The sequence below is a fragment of the Heloderma suspectum genome, chromosome 7 (genome assembly GCF_057233095.1).
Source record: "Heloderma suspectum isolate Gila_16-S chromosome 7, 16-S_ref, whole genome shotgun sequence".
In the NCBI taxonomy this organism is placed as follows: Eukaryota; Metazoa; Chordata; class Lepidosauria; order Squamata; family Helodermatidae; genus Heloderma; species Heloderma suspectum.
Genome location: NC_139464.1, coordinates 68,664,069 through 68,678,323, shown reverse-complemented (window position 1 = coordinate 68,678,323; position 14,255 = coordinate 68,664,069). Strand labels below are relative to the sequence as shown.

Genomic DNA, 14,255 nt, shown 5'->3' with positions numbered 1-14,255 from the left:
TTCGAAATGTTTTGTTATTATACATTCAAAACAAATTATTAGATTTTAAAAACAAGAAAAGCCCACAAGCTGCAAAAACAAAACAAGGGAAAAAAATGATTGTGGTGCCTCCCCCCCCCCCCCCTTTAGGCTGCCTCCTGCTTTCTGTCTAATACTAAGGTTCTCAGAGAATACAAGAATCTTTTGCAGGAGGCTGTAGACATCATCTGTATGGTACTGGATTTTTTTTCCATTTGCCTTATTGAGTAGTTCATTACTGCTGTTCATTGTAATGGCCATCACTAGAATATTCATGAAACATGGGTTTTAGGAATGGCAGTGTCCCCTTGGATGTGCTTATCATACTATTTTTGTCCAGATATAATTGGTCAGGATTATTTCCAGACCTGGTCAGAACTTAACAGGAATGAAATGTGAAGCTAGACAAAAGTGCTTCCCATAAGGAGCTGCCTAGGAATTCCTACATGCTTCAGCAGGTGAACATCACCAAGTTTGCTACTGCCCACATGAGATACTCCCCATGATGTAACAGTTTCTTCCTCATTGATCAGTGCTGAAATAATGTAATCAAAATTGCTCTTAAGATTGTTATCGTTTTTATTCTTTCAGTCCTTACAACTAAGATGTCTTAAGCTCCCCGCCCCAAACAATTTTGTTAATGTTCATGATGTTAATCACACCAAGCGCAGGCGACGAGGATAATTTTTTTTTCTCTTCTTCCCATGTTCACGGGTGGAAGAGCATGGTTGTATTTGTGGTAGAAAGAGCTAGCCCCCTTTTCCCAGGGCTGTGAAGAGCAAGCAGGATAGGCAGGCAGTAGGAAACCTGGCTAATCATTCAGGTGGAAATGATGGTTTTGGCACATGAGCTTCCAGAGCTTCCTACAACAAAGGATAATCACAGCCCTAGCAGCTGCATGTAACATCTCTGAGCTGTTGGGGAGGCTGAAGTCCCAGAAGTACATGGATGAATTGGTCTCTATAGACAATATTATTGGCAATGCTCCCTTCTCATTCAGGGAAATGGCTACTTGCATACCTTTTTAAGTTCTTTGCTAGAGTTCCCTGTGGCAAAACAAAAAGGCACATATGCAGTGATTTTAATTGACTTTTTATTGTACCAATTAATCAGTACTTTCAGCACTAATATGTACGTTGCAGAATTTCAAAGTTAATAGTTGTAGCATCATTTATTGGGTATAGTGCATGTTTCAGAGGTTGTGGAGGAAGGGTGAAATTTTCATTTTAGTTTTCCTTTTTTAGGCTAAGAATGGAATAGAATAGAAATAGAATACAAAGTATTACACTAATTCAGTACGCTTTTAGTTTAAGTAACACATTTATTAGTTGACTTAAAATGGAGCTGAAGACATGCTGTATCCTTTTCACATTGCTCCCTAATATTATTTGGAAATTTGTCTCTAAAACAGTGCCTTACAGGTTGAGTGTATAATGATTCCTGGTTTTCTCTTTTTCTCATGAGCTCACAAGCTCACATGTGTGTGTGCTCTCTCTTTTTCGCATGTGTGCTCTCTCTCTCTCTCTCTCTCTCTCTCTCTCTCAATATTTTTATATATATACATACATACATACATACATATATATATATTATATACATACATATATCTCTACACAAATATAATATTTTTCTTTAAAAAAATCTTGAAATGTTCCTATTAAATGTTCGTCTTAGATTATTGCAATAGTATATTTTATAAGGACTTTTATCATACATATAATATTGGTATAAGGATTTTTATTATTAGTGGAAATAGTTACTTAATTTGCCTGACATGTTAAAACAGAGATATATTTACATATATAACAAATACTACTTTTGGGGTGTAGATGAACAGATACACAAAGCCTTGGCTTCCTTTTTCATACCTCTTAAAAATAAGCTATGTGATGAATGAGAAACTACTAAATCCCAGATTCCTACAAACCCGTTCATTTCGCCTTTTAAAAGTTTGGTTTTGAAGTCAACATGGATTTCATCAAATATATGTGCTTATGTTTTTGACTGAAGTACATTAAATTATGTGCAGTCTCATCCTGTGTATGTTTACTCAGAAGTAAGCCCAGCTTAGTTGAGTGGGACATAGGGCTGCCTCCAAAGTCATGCAAACAGAGTTCTGCTTATGTAATGGGATGCCTTTCTACTCCTCTCCATTTGTGTCCCCCCTCCATCTGCTCTGAAGAATCCCCAATCCTTCAGAGCAGATTTCTTGGGGGGGGGGCTGCAATGGTGGGTGGGGGGATTCATTCCACAAGCGGTGTCCATTCCGCTGACAAACAGACACCATTGGATTCAGCCAATATTAATAGGTTGCTGTAGGATCTTAGCCTTAGTACTTACTGAAGTGTAAGTGACAAGATGTCTAGCAATACATACTGAAAATGAAGACTTGTGGTGTGCCCTTCAAAATGATTTCAAAAAACAAATTCTGTTGAAATTGACTTATGGTGTCTTTTAAATTTAAAATTTGTTTTAGCCTGGATTCTTTTTGAAGATGTTAGGGTTTTTTTTAATAGAGTAGATTTTGTTAATCAAATGAATAAAAGTGTCAGACAAAAATGTATCTTGACATTGTATATTTAATATCTAGAATTCTCAGATGAAAGGCCTCTTTTCCTGAAATTGCTGATGAAAATTTAGTCTGGAAATTTGAGCCAGTGAATTGAGAATTCATGTCATAAAAACTCAGCCTGTTAAATTTTGTTGTTGAAGCACACCCTCCCTCCTTAATTGTCTTGCATATTTTCTTAAAATACCATTTTTTTGCTATCAAATCAAAGTGAATTCACATCTTCACAAAATAGATATGATTGTTCATTAATTCTGTATGTTCCCACTCCTCTGAATTTTTTTCGATAGGTGCACTAGGCCTTCCAATGAGGGGAATGAGCAACAATACCCCTCAGTTAAATCGCAGCTTATCACAAGGCACTCAGTTACCAAGCCACGTAACGCCAACAACAGGGGTACCAACAATGTCACTTCACACGCCTCCATCTCCGAGCAGGTATTTACTGACAGCAATTATTTCTGCAGGGCATTCTTAAATATGATGCATAGTTTTTAACTTTAAATTATTTTGCATTCTAGATGCACTTTTTTAAAAAGAGAAGAAACGAGTTAATTTTCTAGATCACTGCTTGTACTTGAGGGTGGTGGGGAAAAGCTTCTCATGCAATATTGATTCTTACCTACAGAAAATAATATTTATCTTCTGCTGTGCGTATTTGTTTAAAATAGTGTGTGTTACACAGCAATTCAAGGTGATATCCTAGGAGTACTGTTACCAGTTATAGAGATGTTGTGGTTTAACTGACATAAGAATATTTACTAAGGATTTGCATTTGGTCTGACAAACTCTGTCCTCTTCTCTAAACTCGGCATGTGGTTTTTATAGAAAGCAGTCTTGACTGCTAATATCATTTAAAAAAACTGAGCTTGACAGAGCTGTGAAAAACCTGCATCTGAAAAAAACTTTGGGAGCCACTGCCAGTCAAGCTGGATGGTATTGCCTTAGATGGAGCATTGGTCTTACTCTGCATGCACAGCTTTATAAAGCGGCCAATTTATTTTGAAGCAATTCTGAAAACTGTGGTCTGTGTCCAAACTACTTGTGAGACTAAGCTTTGACAGTTTGTAAATAATAATATGCTGAACATATTCATTATTTTTATTGGATCATCTTTTCAGGGGTATATTGCCTATGAATCCTAGGAATATGATGAACCACTCCCAGGTTGGTCAGGGCATTGGAATTCCCAGCAGGACAAACAGCATGAGCAGTTCAGGATTAGGCAGCCCTAACCGAAGCTCACCCAGCATAATCTGTATGCCAAAGCAACAACCCTCTCGACAACCTTTTACTGTGAACAGGTAAAATGGAATCATTATTGCTATTTGTCTCAGTGGGCTAAACAATATACCTTTGCTTAGTAGTAGTAGTAGTTTTAGTAGCAACTCTTTTTATTTTTTGTATTATGTTTTTAATGTATTGTGCACCACCCAGAGAACTTTGGTTATTGGGCTGTTTAGAAGTACAATAAATAAATAAAATTTACAATAACAAATTGAGGGAGGTAAACCTTTTTAATGGGGAAATAAATAGGTTTACTTTGAAATGTTATCTCTTATTGCAGCTGCACAAACTAAATTCCTTCTAAAAACCTGTGTATCAAATAAATATGTTTGAATCAAAATGTAATTATTTAATATGCAAAGCTGCTTTTCAATAAATTTATATTAAGATTAGGGAGTCTCATAGCCAGGCTTCAACTAAAACGTAATGACTGTCCCAGTCCAAAGGCCCATAGGGTGAGCATCATGTATGTAGAAGAGCTTACTCCTTCCAACATAAACTCCTCATGCCTGACAAGCTGCGTTTCCTAGCAGAGCTGTAGAGATTATTACATGTGGCCTCTAACACAGACTTAACCCTTGTAGGAGTATTACAAGGCGCTTTGGATCACGTAGCTTCTATCATCTACTTTTCCCAATCCAAGCTTGTATAAAAGAACTGGGAAAAGAAGTCAAACTTCAAATAAATACTTTCTGGTCCAAAGTATTGTCCTCGTCCTTTCAAGTTCCTGGATTGAGAGCTAGGTTCTTTTTCCCTGACATTAAACCACTCAGATTTAATTTTTGATGCTTGTGAATAAAAAATTGCATTTAGTATGCAGCAATAATTTCTTTATAATCTTAGGCAAAAATAACATGAAAGTAAGAAGAATCTTTTATATTTTGTATTTAAGTTGCAGGATATGTAACATAGATCCTCAGAACAGGAAACAGATATGTGATAGATGTGACTTCTAATGAGCAAGTCCTCAAATCTTTGGGATAGGATTTAACAATACTTTATAAAGTGGTTGAGCTTTTTTTTTTTTTAAAGGTTGTTCTCTTGGTCTGGAAATAGTGCTGTCCAAGTCTTGAATAGCTGTTGAATTATTCACTATTGGAGACCAATTCTTTCTTCATTAGACCTCAGACAGTGAGAAAAGCTGGCTTTGGTCCTTCTCACTAGTTTTGTATACAGTGAAGCCCCCTCTGCTTGTGAACTTTGTTACCCAAGAAATCTTCTCAGTGGTTGGGTCTGTTGACCGATATATAACACCGCCTTACTGAATTTTGTGTGTGTGTGTATGTGGTAGAGGTGCACTGTTGGTATTACTTAACTTTAGGAAGATGAGTGTTTAGAAAAACGTAAATTACTAGGGCAGTAAGAGAGAAAAATGTATATTCACCTAAAATATATTTTGAACAAGGGCTGTTCTTAAAACAGTAACTGTTTAGACATTATTCATTTTTCTGAGAAGCAGTAGAAACTATTCTGAACAATGTATTGAAGAAATTGGAGTGAAGGGAATGCGATCTGATTGTTCACTCCTGTTTCTCAGTTACACTCTGTTCACTTAAAGAATCCTGACTTGTGAATCTGAATATCAAATACTCATTTCCAAAGAACATAATAAAACAAGTTTCCTCTTGCATCTGATCTCTTACGGAGAACAAGTTAATAGCCTTCCTATTATACTCCTAGCTGTGACCTCTCCCAAATGACAGATGGTGCGGCTAAACCAAATCGTTATGTTCCCCGCAGACTGCTTGGAGTATAAATGAAGAAGTTGCTAAATGGAAAAATAAACAGTTGGTGAAAGGGAGAAACAGGAAGAGAGACTGAGTATCAAAATACTTTTATGCTTATGAGCATGCCTCAAGTCTGAAATAACTAAGATATCTTCGTTATTATTTTTTTAACCACGTACTGATTTGTTTTCAGTATTACATGTGATCTCACTACTTCCTGGGGAGGTTTTGTATTTCCTCTGTTGTTTTGAGGGCTTGCTAGGATGATTATTCTTTGTATATCATGAGAGTTGCACTTCACACCTTGTTCTGTTCGAGAGTTTTCTTTTATCAGCAATGCCAGCCTAACATTTTTCATGATAAGATTTGTTCCAAACAAAGCAACCTTGGAATATACTCCCTGCTAAATGCGTTAGATGCTTTGTTGCGTCCAGTAAGTTTTTGTTCCTTGGCATCTTTTAGTGCAAAATTTCATCAATTTTTAAAATTATATAAATGTTCATGGACAGCTGCTACCACCTAATTCCTTACTATCTTGACTTTTATGTAATATAATGGTGCACAATATCTTCACTCGGAAGGTTTAGATTTTTTTATTTTTTTCTGGATTGCTTTTATGGGTAGAGTCACTCCATGGGATCCTAGCTTGTACTACAGATAGGTTCCTTAAGTGTTCACAGGTGGATTGCTGGCATAGGTTCCTTCCAGCTTCAAAAAGAAAACAACGGTCTGTAGCATCTAACTAGTTTTCCAATTGGAGCCCATTAGCTCTCTACCTATTTTAGTCAATGTGTTCATCCACAACTGACAGGTCATTTCTTCAGTCCATATGACCAATGTATATTGAGATGTCAACAGTATTGTATAGGTTTTATTTAAAAATTTGGGATTTTTATTTAAGCTCATTGGTTCCGTTATCAAGCCAGGCAGTACTTAGATTGTTCTGTTATGTGTAAAGTAATTAATTAGGGGGTGGGATAGAGTAGGCATATAAAAGGCAAACACAGTGAAATGCTGGTCATGTATTATTTCCTCCTTCCATCTCCTACAGGTTAAGATAAGGTGATTTAAATATATTAAATTTCTGTCTCTCTCTGTGTGTGTGTGCCCCCCCCCCCCCCCCGGCATTTCTCTGTATGTCAGTATGTCTGGATTTGGGATGAACAGGAATCAGGCATTTGGAATGAACAACTCTTTATCAAGTAACATTTTTAATGGAACAGGTAAGCCTACTTTAAATTCACACACTTTAGAGACTTGGTTGAAAGCATACTTTGTGCATATTTTAATCTTTTTTTCTCGTTACAAAATTTGTGTAGTAATGAGCTTGGATCCAGGATTCACTCCCACTGGCAGAAGTAGGGGGAGGCGACTTTTGCCAATTTCCTTGGAGCCCTTTGCACCCTCAAAAAAACCTGTTTGGGGGGTTGGCTTGACAGTCCAGAACAGTGTGGGAGGTGATGGCAGTGCTGGAAGGGGAGAGAGGGAATTGGCAAACATTGCCTCAGCCCTTCCACTAGTGGATCGTTCCACTGAATGAAAAGCCTTCTGTGAACAGAAAGAGCCCTTCCATTCACAGAAGACAAAGTCTGTATCTAACCCGTGATGTTTGTTTATAAATAGTTATGAGTGATTCAAGGTTTGGGTTTTTCTTAGAATGCTAACAACATTTATTTTTATTTACAAACTTAAATATTCATTGGTTTTCTTGGTTCTCAGTTGTTTGTGCTGGCTACACAACAGCATACCACCTCTTTTTTAAATGCTGTTTTCTCTAGGATGTGTTGAACTACTGCTGGATTATTCACTGGTAATTTAACACCAGACTCTTCGTAGTTAAATGTAAATTCTATAGTGGTGGTACAGGTCCGTCATTTGTAGTCCCAGTGGTAAACAAACAGTAAACCCCTTCTGTAAATGTACCTTTTCTAATACGTTGTCAGTAATGCCATTGCTTCATCTTTTAAAGCTCTTGTCAGCTAGCTGTAACCGCAACAGCTTTGAGCTTTGCTACTTTACTTTTAATTGTTTTGTGTGTGCAGTTCCCAGGTGATGCCTAGAGAGCTTCGGCTATTGGGCAGTACAAAAATGTAATAAAATAAATGAATAAAATAAAGAATATTATTTTACTTTATGGTTAAAGCTGTAATCCTATACACTCTAATCTGGAAATAAGTCCTATTGAACTCAGTGAGACTCTGAGTAGACATGCATAGATTTGCACTAGACATCTCATGTTCTGCTGAGTGTGTCAGACCCTGTCTTGCTTGGTCTCTCCATTTAAAGTTCTTTATTTTCCTGTGGCTGTAGGACAAGAAGGTAACATGCATATACTGGTGCTAGAGAGTTATGCTGCTATTTATGATCCAACATTTATATATGTTTCCCAAGAAACATATCTTTTAAAGAGGAAAAAAATATGAATTGAATGTATTTTCTTTTAGATGGCAGTGAAAATGTGACAGGACTGGACCTTTCAGATTTTCCAGCACTAGCAGACAGAAACAGAAGGGAAGGAAGTGGGAACCCAACTCCATTAATAAACCCTCTAGCTGGAAGGGCACCCTATGGTGAGTTTGTATCCCTTAAACCTGGTATCTTTTCAGAAAATCCCCCATTATTGTGACAAGGTACCATGGGCATTTAAAAAAACAGACTTTAAAAAACAAACATCCAACTTGACACTGTTCTCCTTTTGCTGAAGAAACTGTTGACATTCCTATAGAAAAATAGTTTCACATTATCTTGTTTCTATCTAAAACTTTATAGCATCTTTAATAAAGGCCTAGGCTTTATTTTACTGATTCTAGGAGCTCTAAAATAAACAGTATTTGGCCACAATGTCTTCAGTGTTTATGAAAGCAACTAAGAGTTTAAGGGTGCAATCCTATGTATGTTCAGACAGAGAAAAGGCCTACAACTTCCAGCATTCCTCAGCCAGTGGCCAAATACTGTTTATTTTAGCGCTCCTAGAATCAGTAAAATAAAGTCAAAGAACAAAAAGAGGCTGAGTTCTTAAAATCAAGGAAGTCCTCATTTCCAAATAGATGAGAGAGGCAATTGTCTGTTTTCACTTTCTTCCCCCCTCCCCCTTCTTGTTCCACTTGCATAGTAATCCGCAACTAGTTTACTGCATTTTTTAATATGTATGTGAGCAGAACAGTTGTCTCTGAGATACTTTTCATTGTTGTGGAAAAGAGTGCTGCTCTTTGGACCTAGAATTCCATATTTCAAACGTTGAATGGCTTGGCCTACTTTTGTGAAATAAGGATCAAAGCATTGTGTCTAGAGGGTATCTACAGTCAGATTTACCAGTTAAGCACTTGCATTTTTTCTCCTGCACTTTGTCACCATAAACCATTACAGTGATTTGTTGTGTTACAGATTATGTGGATATGCTAGAATATATAGCAAGGAGATACAACTAAACTGTGTTGAAAACTTCTTTTTAAAATAATAATATATTTGGCTGCTTTTTAAGCAGCTTGCTGTTAAATATTTTTAAATACTATTTACAATTTTTTCTAGAAAACATGCTGTTTTGTCCCCTTTCCCCTTATTTTAATAATGTTAGAGTACTGACTTATTAAACAACAACAACAATATACAGTCAATGACTCAGTTTGACAGTCAAAATGGCCCACCACAGCTTATTTAAGCCATGGTGTGCTTCAGCCCATCATCGCACAACCCCCATTGCCCAGGTTTGCACAACATGACAAGCCATGGCCAGGTGCTGAATATTCAAAATGACCGCAACTTTTTGAACCAGCCCAACAAGTCTAAAACAGACTTCCGTTGCAGATACTCACTTTCTTCTGGCTTTTTGTTTTAAATTTCTTCTTTCAGTGTCTGTTGCAAGTAGAAACCTTCACTGATCGAAGATGTTAAAGCAGCTTAATTCACTCTAAGGCAATTTGATAATATATTTATTATATTTAATCAATTTATATTCCACCCTTCGATGTAAAAATTCTCTGGGTGGCTTACAACATAAAAGCTAAAACAAGAAGCAACAATAATGAAACAGTAACTCCCCCCACCCCCAAAGCTACCAAAGTCAATAGCAGCACAAAAATATTTTTATAATGTTTAATCTGGTACATTTATCTTCAAAACAGTTGGAATGGTAACAAAACCAGCAAGTGAGCAAACCCAGGACTTCTCAATACACAATGAAGATTTTCCAGCATTACCAGGCTCCAACTACAAAGATCCTACATCGAGTAATGATGACAGTAAATCTGTAAGTGTCTCCTGTTTCAAAGAGGAGCAGTTTAATTTGCTCTGAGGAAATTTGATCATGTTTTTATTTTCTTTTATCCACTTTTATATCGCACTGTTCAGTTTAAAAACATTCTCAGGTGGCTTACAACACAAAGGACAAAATAATAATAATGATGATGTTAAAACAAAGAAAACCGCCAGCAGCAATTAAAAATAATAAACAGTTCAGTCAGAGATTAAAAGCCTGGGACTTTGCTTGGCGCAGAAAGGACAATATTGTAGGTGCCAGGCAAGCTTCCACAAAAGGGTGCCATAACTGAGAAAGCCCTTTTTCCAGCTGCCACCTACCTCACTTCCAACGGAAGGAGGCCTCAGAAGGCCTCAGGAGATGACGCATATATATATGGTCAGTGATCCTTCAGCTACCCAGGTCTCAAGTGTAGGTCTTTAAAGGTAAGCACAAGCACTTCAAATAGTGCCTGGAAATAAATCAGAAGCCAGTGCAACTCTTTAAGCACTGGTGAGATATGTTCTCAACAGCCTAGTGACTGTATTTTAAACTAACCCACGTATAACACGTTACAGTAGAATAAGCTGGAGTTCATGGATAACTGTGGCTATGTTATCTCTGTCCATGAGGGTCTGAAATTGGCACACCTGCCTTAGTTGGTGGAAAACACTCTGTACCATAGAAGCGACTTGGGTCTCCATTGACAAAGCTGGCTCTAGGAGCATCCCCACACTGTGGACTGTTCCTCGGGGTGGGGTGATCCAGAACATGTTGAAAATCATTGCCTTGGATAGAACCTCCATATTAACAGGACTGAGCTTCAGTTTATTGGCCCTCATGAAGTCCATTACTGATGCCAGACACTGAAGCATATGTAAAGGTGGATAAATCATCTTAATTAATTCTTTTAAGGATTTAAATTCAGAATTTCTGCTTTAGTTAAGGCCCTGATCCAAAGGACCACGTTGTGGAGTTGGTTTTCTGAGCCCCCATTTTCAGGTAGTAGCCCACAGTACCCAAAACTCAGGTGAGCCTCAAAATCCATCTCTGACCTAAAAAGTTGCAATTAGGAAGGAAGAATGGGAAAACCAGGGTCTATGAACACAAATCATTATATACACCTAAAGGGGAGCTGTGGATTGCAGTATGTATGTATAACTCTTGCACTAAATTTCTCACAATGTTTTCTCTTAATAGAATTTGAATACATCGGGCAAAACATCTTCTAGTGCAGATGGACCTAAATTTCCTGGAGATAAAAGTTCAACAACGCAAAACAACAACCAGCAGAAAAAAGGGATCCAGGTGTTACCTGATGGTATGCATTTTGACACCTACCCTTTCCCTTGTAATTCTCTTACAAATGTTTTCAAAAGCTTTTGATTCTGTAGAGTTTGAGATTAATCTGGTGTTGCGTTTGCCTAGGTCGGGTGACCAACATTCCTCAAGGGATGGTGACAGACCAGTTTGGAATGATTGGTTTGTTAACATTTATCAGGGCAGCAGAGACAGACCCCGGTATGGTACATCTCGCATTAGGAAGTGACTTGACAACTCTAGGTCTCAATCTCAACTCTCCTGAGTAAGTTGTTTTCAGCTTTAGTGTTGTATATGTTATTTGAAGTAATGGCCTTGAACATCAAAACTTCAAAGTTATTTTTCTAAGGTAAACTGAAAATGTAATTATAGTAAAGCAAAGCTTAATACCACAATTAGATTCAGGGTGTTAAAGTTCAGATCTACAAGCTTCCAATAAATCAGGATTTTTCCATTCCCTTCCATTTTAAGAATGTGGTTGACTGTAAATGAATTTCACTTATCAATTTTAAAACATACAAATTCAGGATATCTATATGCAATTGTGGACAACATGTTTTTATATACTGTTATATAACAATATGTGTATAAGGATTTGTTTTTACTTATTATGTAATTCCTGCTCTTCTTGAATAATTTATTTGCCTGAGCAAGAGGTAATATGGTAGATTGTGTACATGAACATCTTTTGATGTCATATTGCTAAATGGGAAAAAGCCATTGATACTGTTAATCAAGTTTCCCAACACATGGAAAAGTGGTTTGGTTTAGAGTATGTCTTAAGAATAACGTTGCTGCTTGATTTTATTAACAATGTATCTGGTATGTATGTGACAATGACAAGATATTGTTATGGGGATGCATATATTTTGGAATTAGTACATTGTGTAAATAGCATGCTTAGGATTCTGCTGCTTTCAGTGCCTTTGCTGGTGTGTGTGAAGAAAAAGAATCCTGGCACCATGGCTCAGCACAGTTCTTTTGTGCTTGTATCGTGCAGAAAGAAAATTGAGTAAGCTTAAAGGTAGTTAATGTTATAAAGGGTTAAGAAATTACATGGTGAATGCAAGCTGAATTTTAGAACATGGGACCTTTTAAGTTGGACACTTCATTTATATTCCCTCCGTTCTTTCAGAAACTGGGTATCCATAACTAGTGGAGTCTGGTGGCTTTGATTTCGTTGGGGCTGTGAATCCATCCTGGTTTCAGTCAGAACCAGCCAGAACTCTGAAGGGGCTATCCAAAGTGATGAACCCTATCCACTGAAATCAGAGCCACCAGCTTCCACTGGTCTTAACCTCAACAGAAACATCATAGCTCTGTTCGGTTCTGAACAGTTGTTTCACATTCTTTGGAGTATAAGGAACCTCCAGAATAGTACAGTTCCTTTTGCAAGAACAGGGACATGGCAATATGATCCTTCTCAGGCCTGAGGTGCAGTGCTGGAATGAGAAGTAACCAGATGAACAGGCAACCCATGTGATTACCAGTTACCATTGCAGCATGGAGCCAGCCCATACAACATCGCTTTTTCAGTGGCTATCGTATTGTCTAGATGACTCCGGTGTCAGTGTATATGTGTGAAGTAGTATTGTTAAAAATAATAGAAATGTTGCGAGAAAAACGGATCTTTATCAATTCAGTGATGTTTTTCTACACAGAAATCTTTATCCCAAATTTGCATCACCTTGGGCTTCTTCACCTTGTCGACCTCAAGATATAGGTAGGGTATACTATGAAGTGTGTGTGTGTGTATAAAACATACTCTTAACATTCTTAAGTGAGGATCAGTGTTGTGAGTGAAGAATTAAATCACTTCTCTTTCTCTTATTTAGACTTCCATGTTCCATCCGAATACTTAACGAACATTCACATTAGGGATAAGGTGAGTATGCCTTCTTGTCCCTTTATAAAATAAAATAAGAGGCTATTTTTAAAAAGATGTAGCTCAAATACATGTGTAGTAGCTAAGAGTGTGAGCCATGAAGTCTCCAGTTCAAATCTTGTCTCCACTATTAATTCACTGGATGGCCTGAGGCAAACCACTCTTTCAGTCTTGCTACCACTTACTCCTGCAGAACCTGAAATTTTGGAATGGTGATACTAACAGGGTTTATGAGATAATGTATATCAGTATTTTTTTTTTAGCAGTTATTATTATTGTTCCTATTTGGTCATTTCACAGATATGATATGTGCCTCTTCAATGTTCTTAAAGAACAAAAGAGTGTCCATAAAATGTGAGGCAACTCTTTGAATAATTTAGAGTTTTGTTACCGGTAATTTTTTTTTAAATAATGGTATCTATTCTATATCTCAGGAGAACAGATGAGAGTTCTTTTTATTAATCTAGTAGATATTGTTTTACTAATACAGTAAATACTATCTACTAATACAGTATAATTTTTCTTTACATTTTCTTCTGGAAAAGTCTTAATGTTTTGTTTAGGAAATAATTATTGTATGTAATTGTTACATTAAAGCAGTAGCCTCTTTTGAACCAGCTGTAATTTCAGCTGAATGGATCTTGACTTGTAGCTTAGATTAAATACTTCACTCTCCTGCCCGCTAATACAGCAAAAGGCCTTTATTTTAACAGATATAGGTAGTATGCAATTCTGTGAGGGGGACTACTGAACTAATGCAAGTTATGTAAATGAATTGAATAATGTGACCATGAATATGCAAGGGACAACAAAATGATGTGACTAAATCTTCCTCATTAACTATTACTACTAAATAGGTAAATTAAAATAGACACTAGAGGGAGAAATGACGTATTTTATTGCTAGAAAAAGACTGGTTCACAATCCAGTTACTCTTTTTGTCTCATTGAAACCAGTTGGAATTTTGCCAGAGTAATGTGTTTGTTAACAGTCTCCTTAATGGAGTATTATAAATAAAAGTTTCAGATTGGATTTTAGTGCCTTTATACAAACTCCCACCTTTAAAAAGTGTTCATCTTTTTTTTTCTTTACAGTTGGCTGCAATAAAGCTTGGCCGCTATGGGGAAGATCTGCTGTTTTATCTCTATTACATGAATGGAGGAGATGTATTACAGCTATTAGCAGCAGTAGAGCTGTACGTTCAGACTTCAGTAC

At 36.9% G+C, this 14,255-nt stretch overlaps 1 protein-coding gene across 5 annotated transcripts in view; it reads left to right on the top strand.

Annotated features, from left to right (window-relative positions):
• Positions 1-14,255, top strand: part of CNOT2 (CCR4-NOT transcription complex subunit 2) — a 72,571-nt gene that overhangs the window by 51,832 nt on the left and 6,484 nt on the right. For all 5 annotated transcript variants that reach the window (XM_084810500.1, XM_084810497.1, XM_084810499.1 and 2 more), the window contains exons 4-13: positions 2,878-3,025; positions 3,709-3,891; positions 6,745-6,824; positions 8,046-8,171; positions 9,723-9,847; positions 11,036-11,156; positions 11,264-11,420; positions 12,817-12,878; positions 12,991-13,040; positions 14,135-14,235. In XM_084810500.1, the coding sequence (XP_084666626.1) occupies positions 2,878-3,025; positions 3,709-3,891; positions 6,745-6,824; positions 8,046-8,171; positions 9,723-9,847; positions 11,036-11,156; positions 11,264-11,420; positions 12,817-12,878; positions 12,991-13,040; positions 14,135-14,235 (1,153 nt within the window). The remainder of the gene's footprint in view (positions 1-2,877; positions 3,026-3,708; positions 3,892-6,744; positions 6,825-8,045; positions 8,172-9,722; positions 9,848-11,035; positions 11,157-11,263; positions 11,421-12,816; positions 12,879-12,990; positions 13,041-14,134; positions 14,236-14,255) is intronic.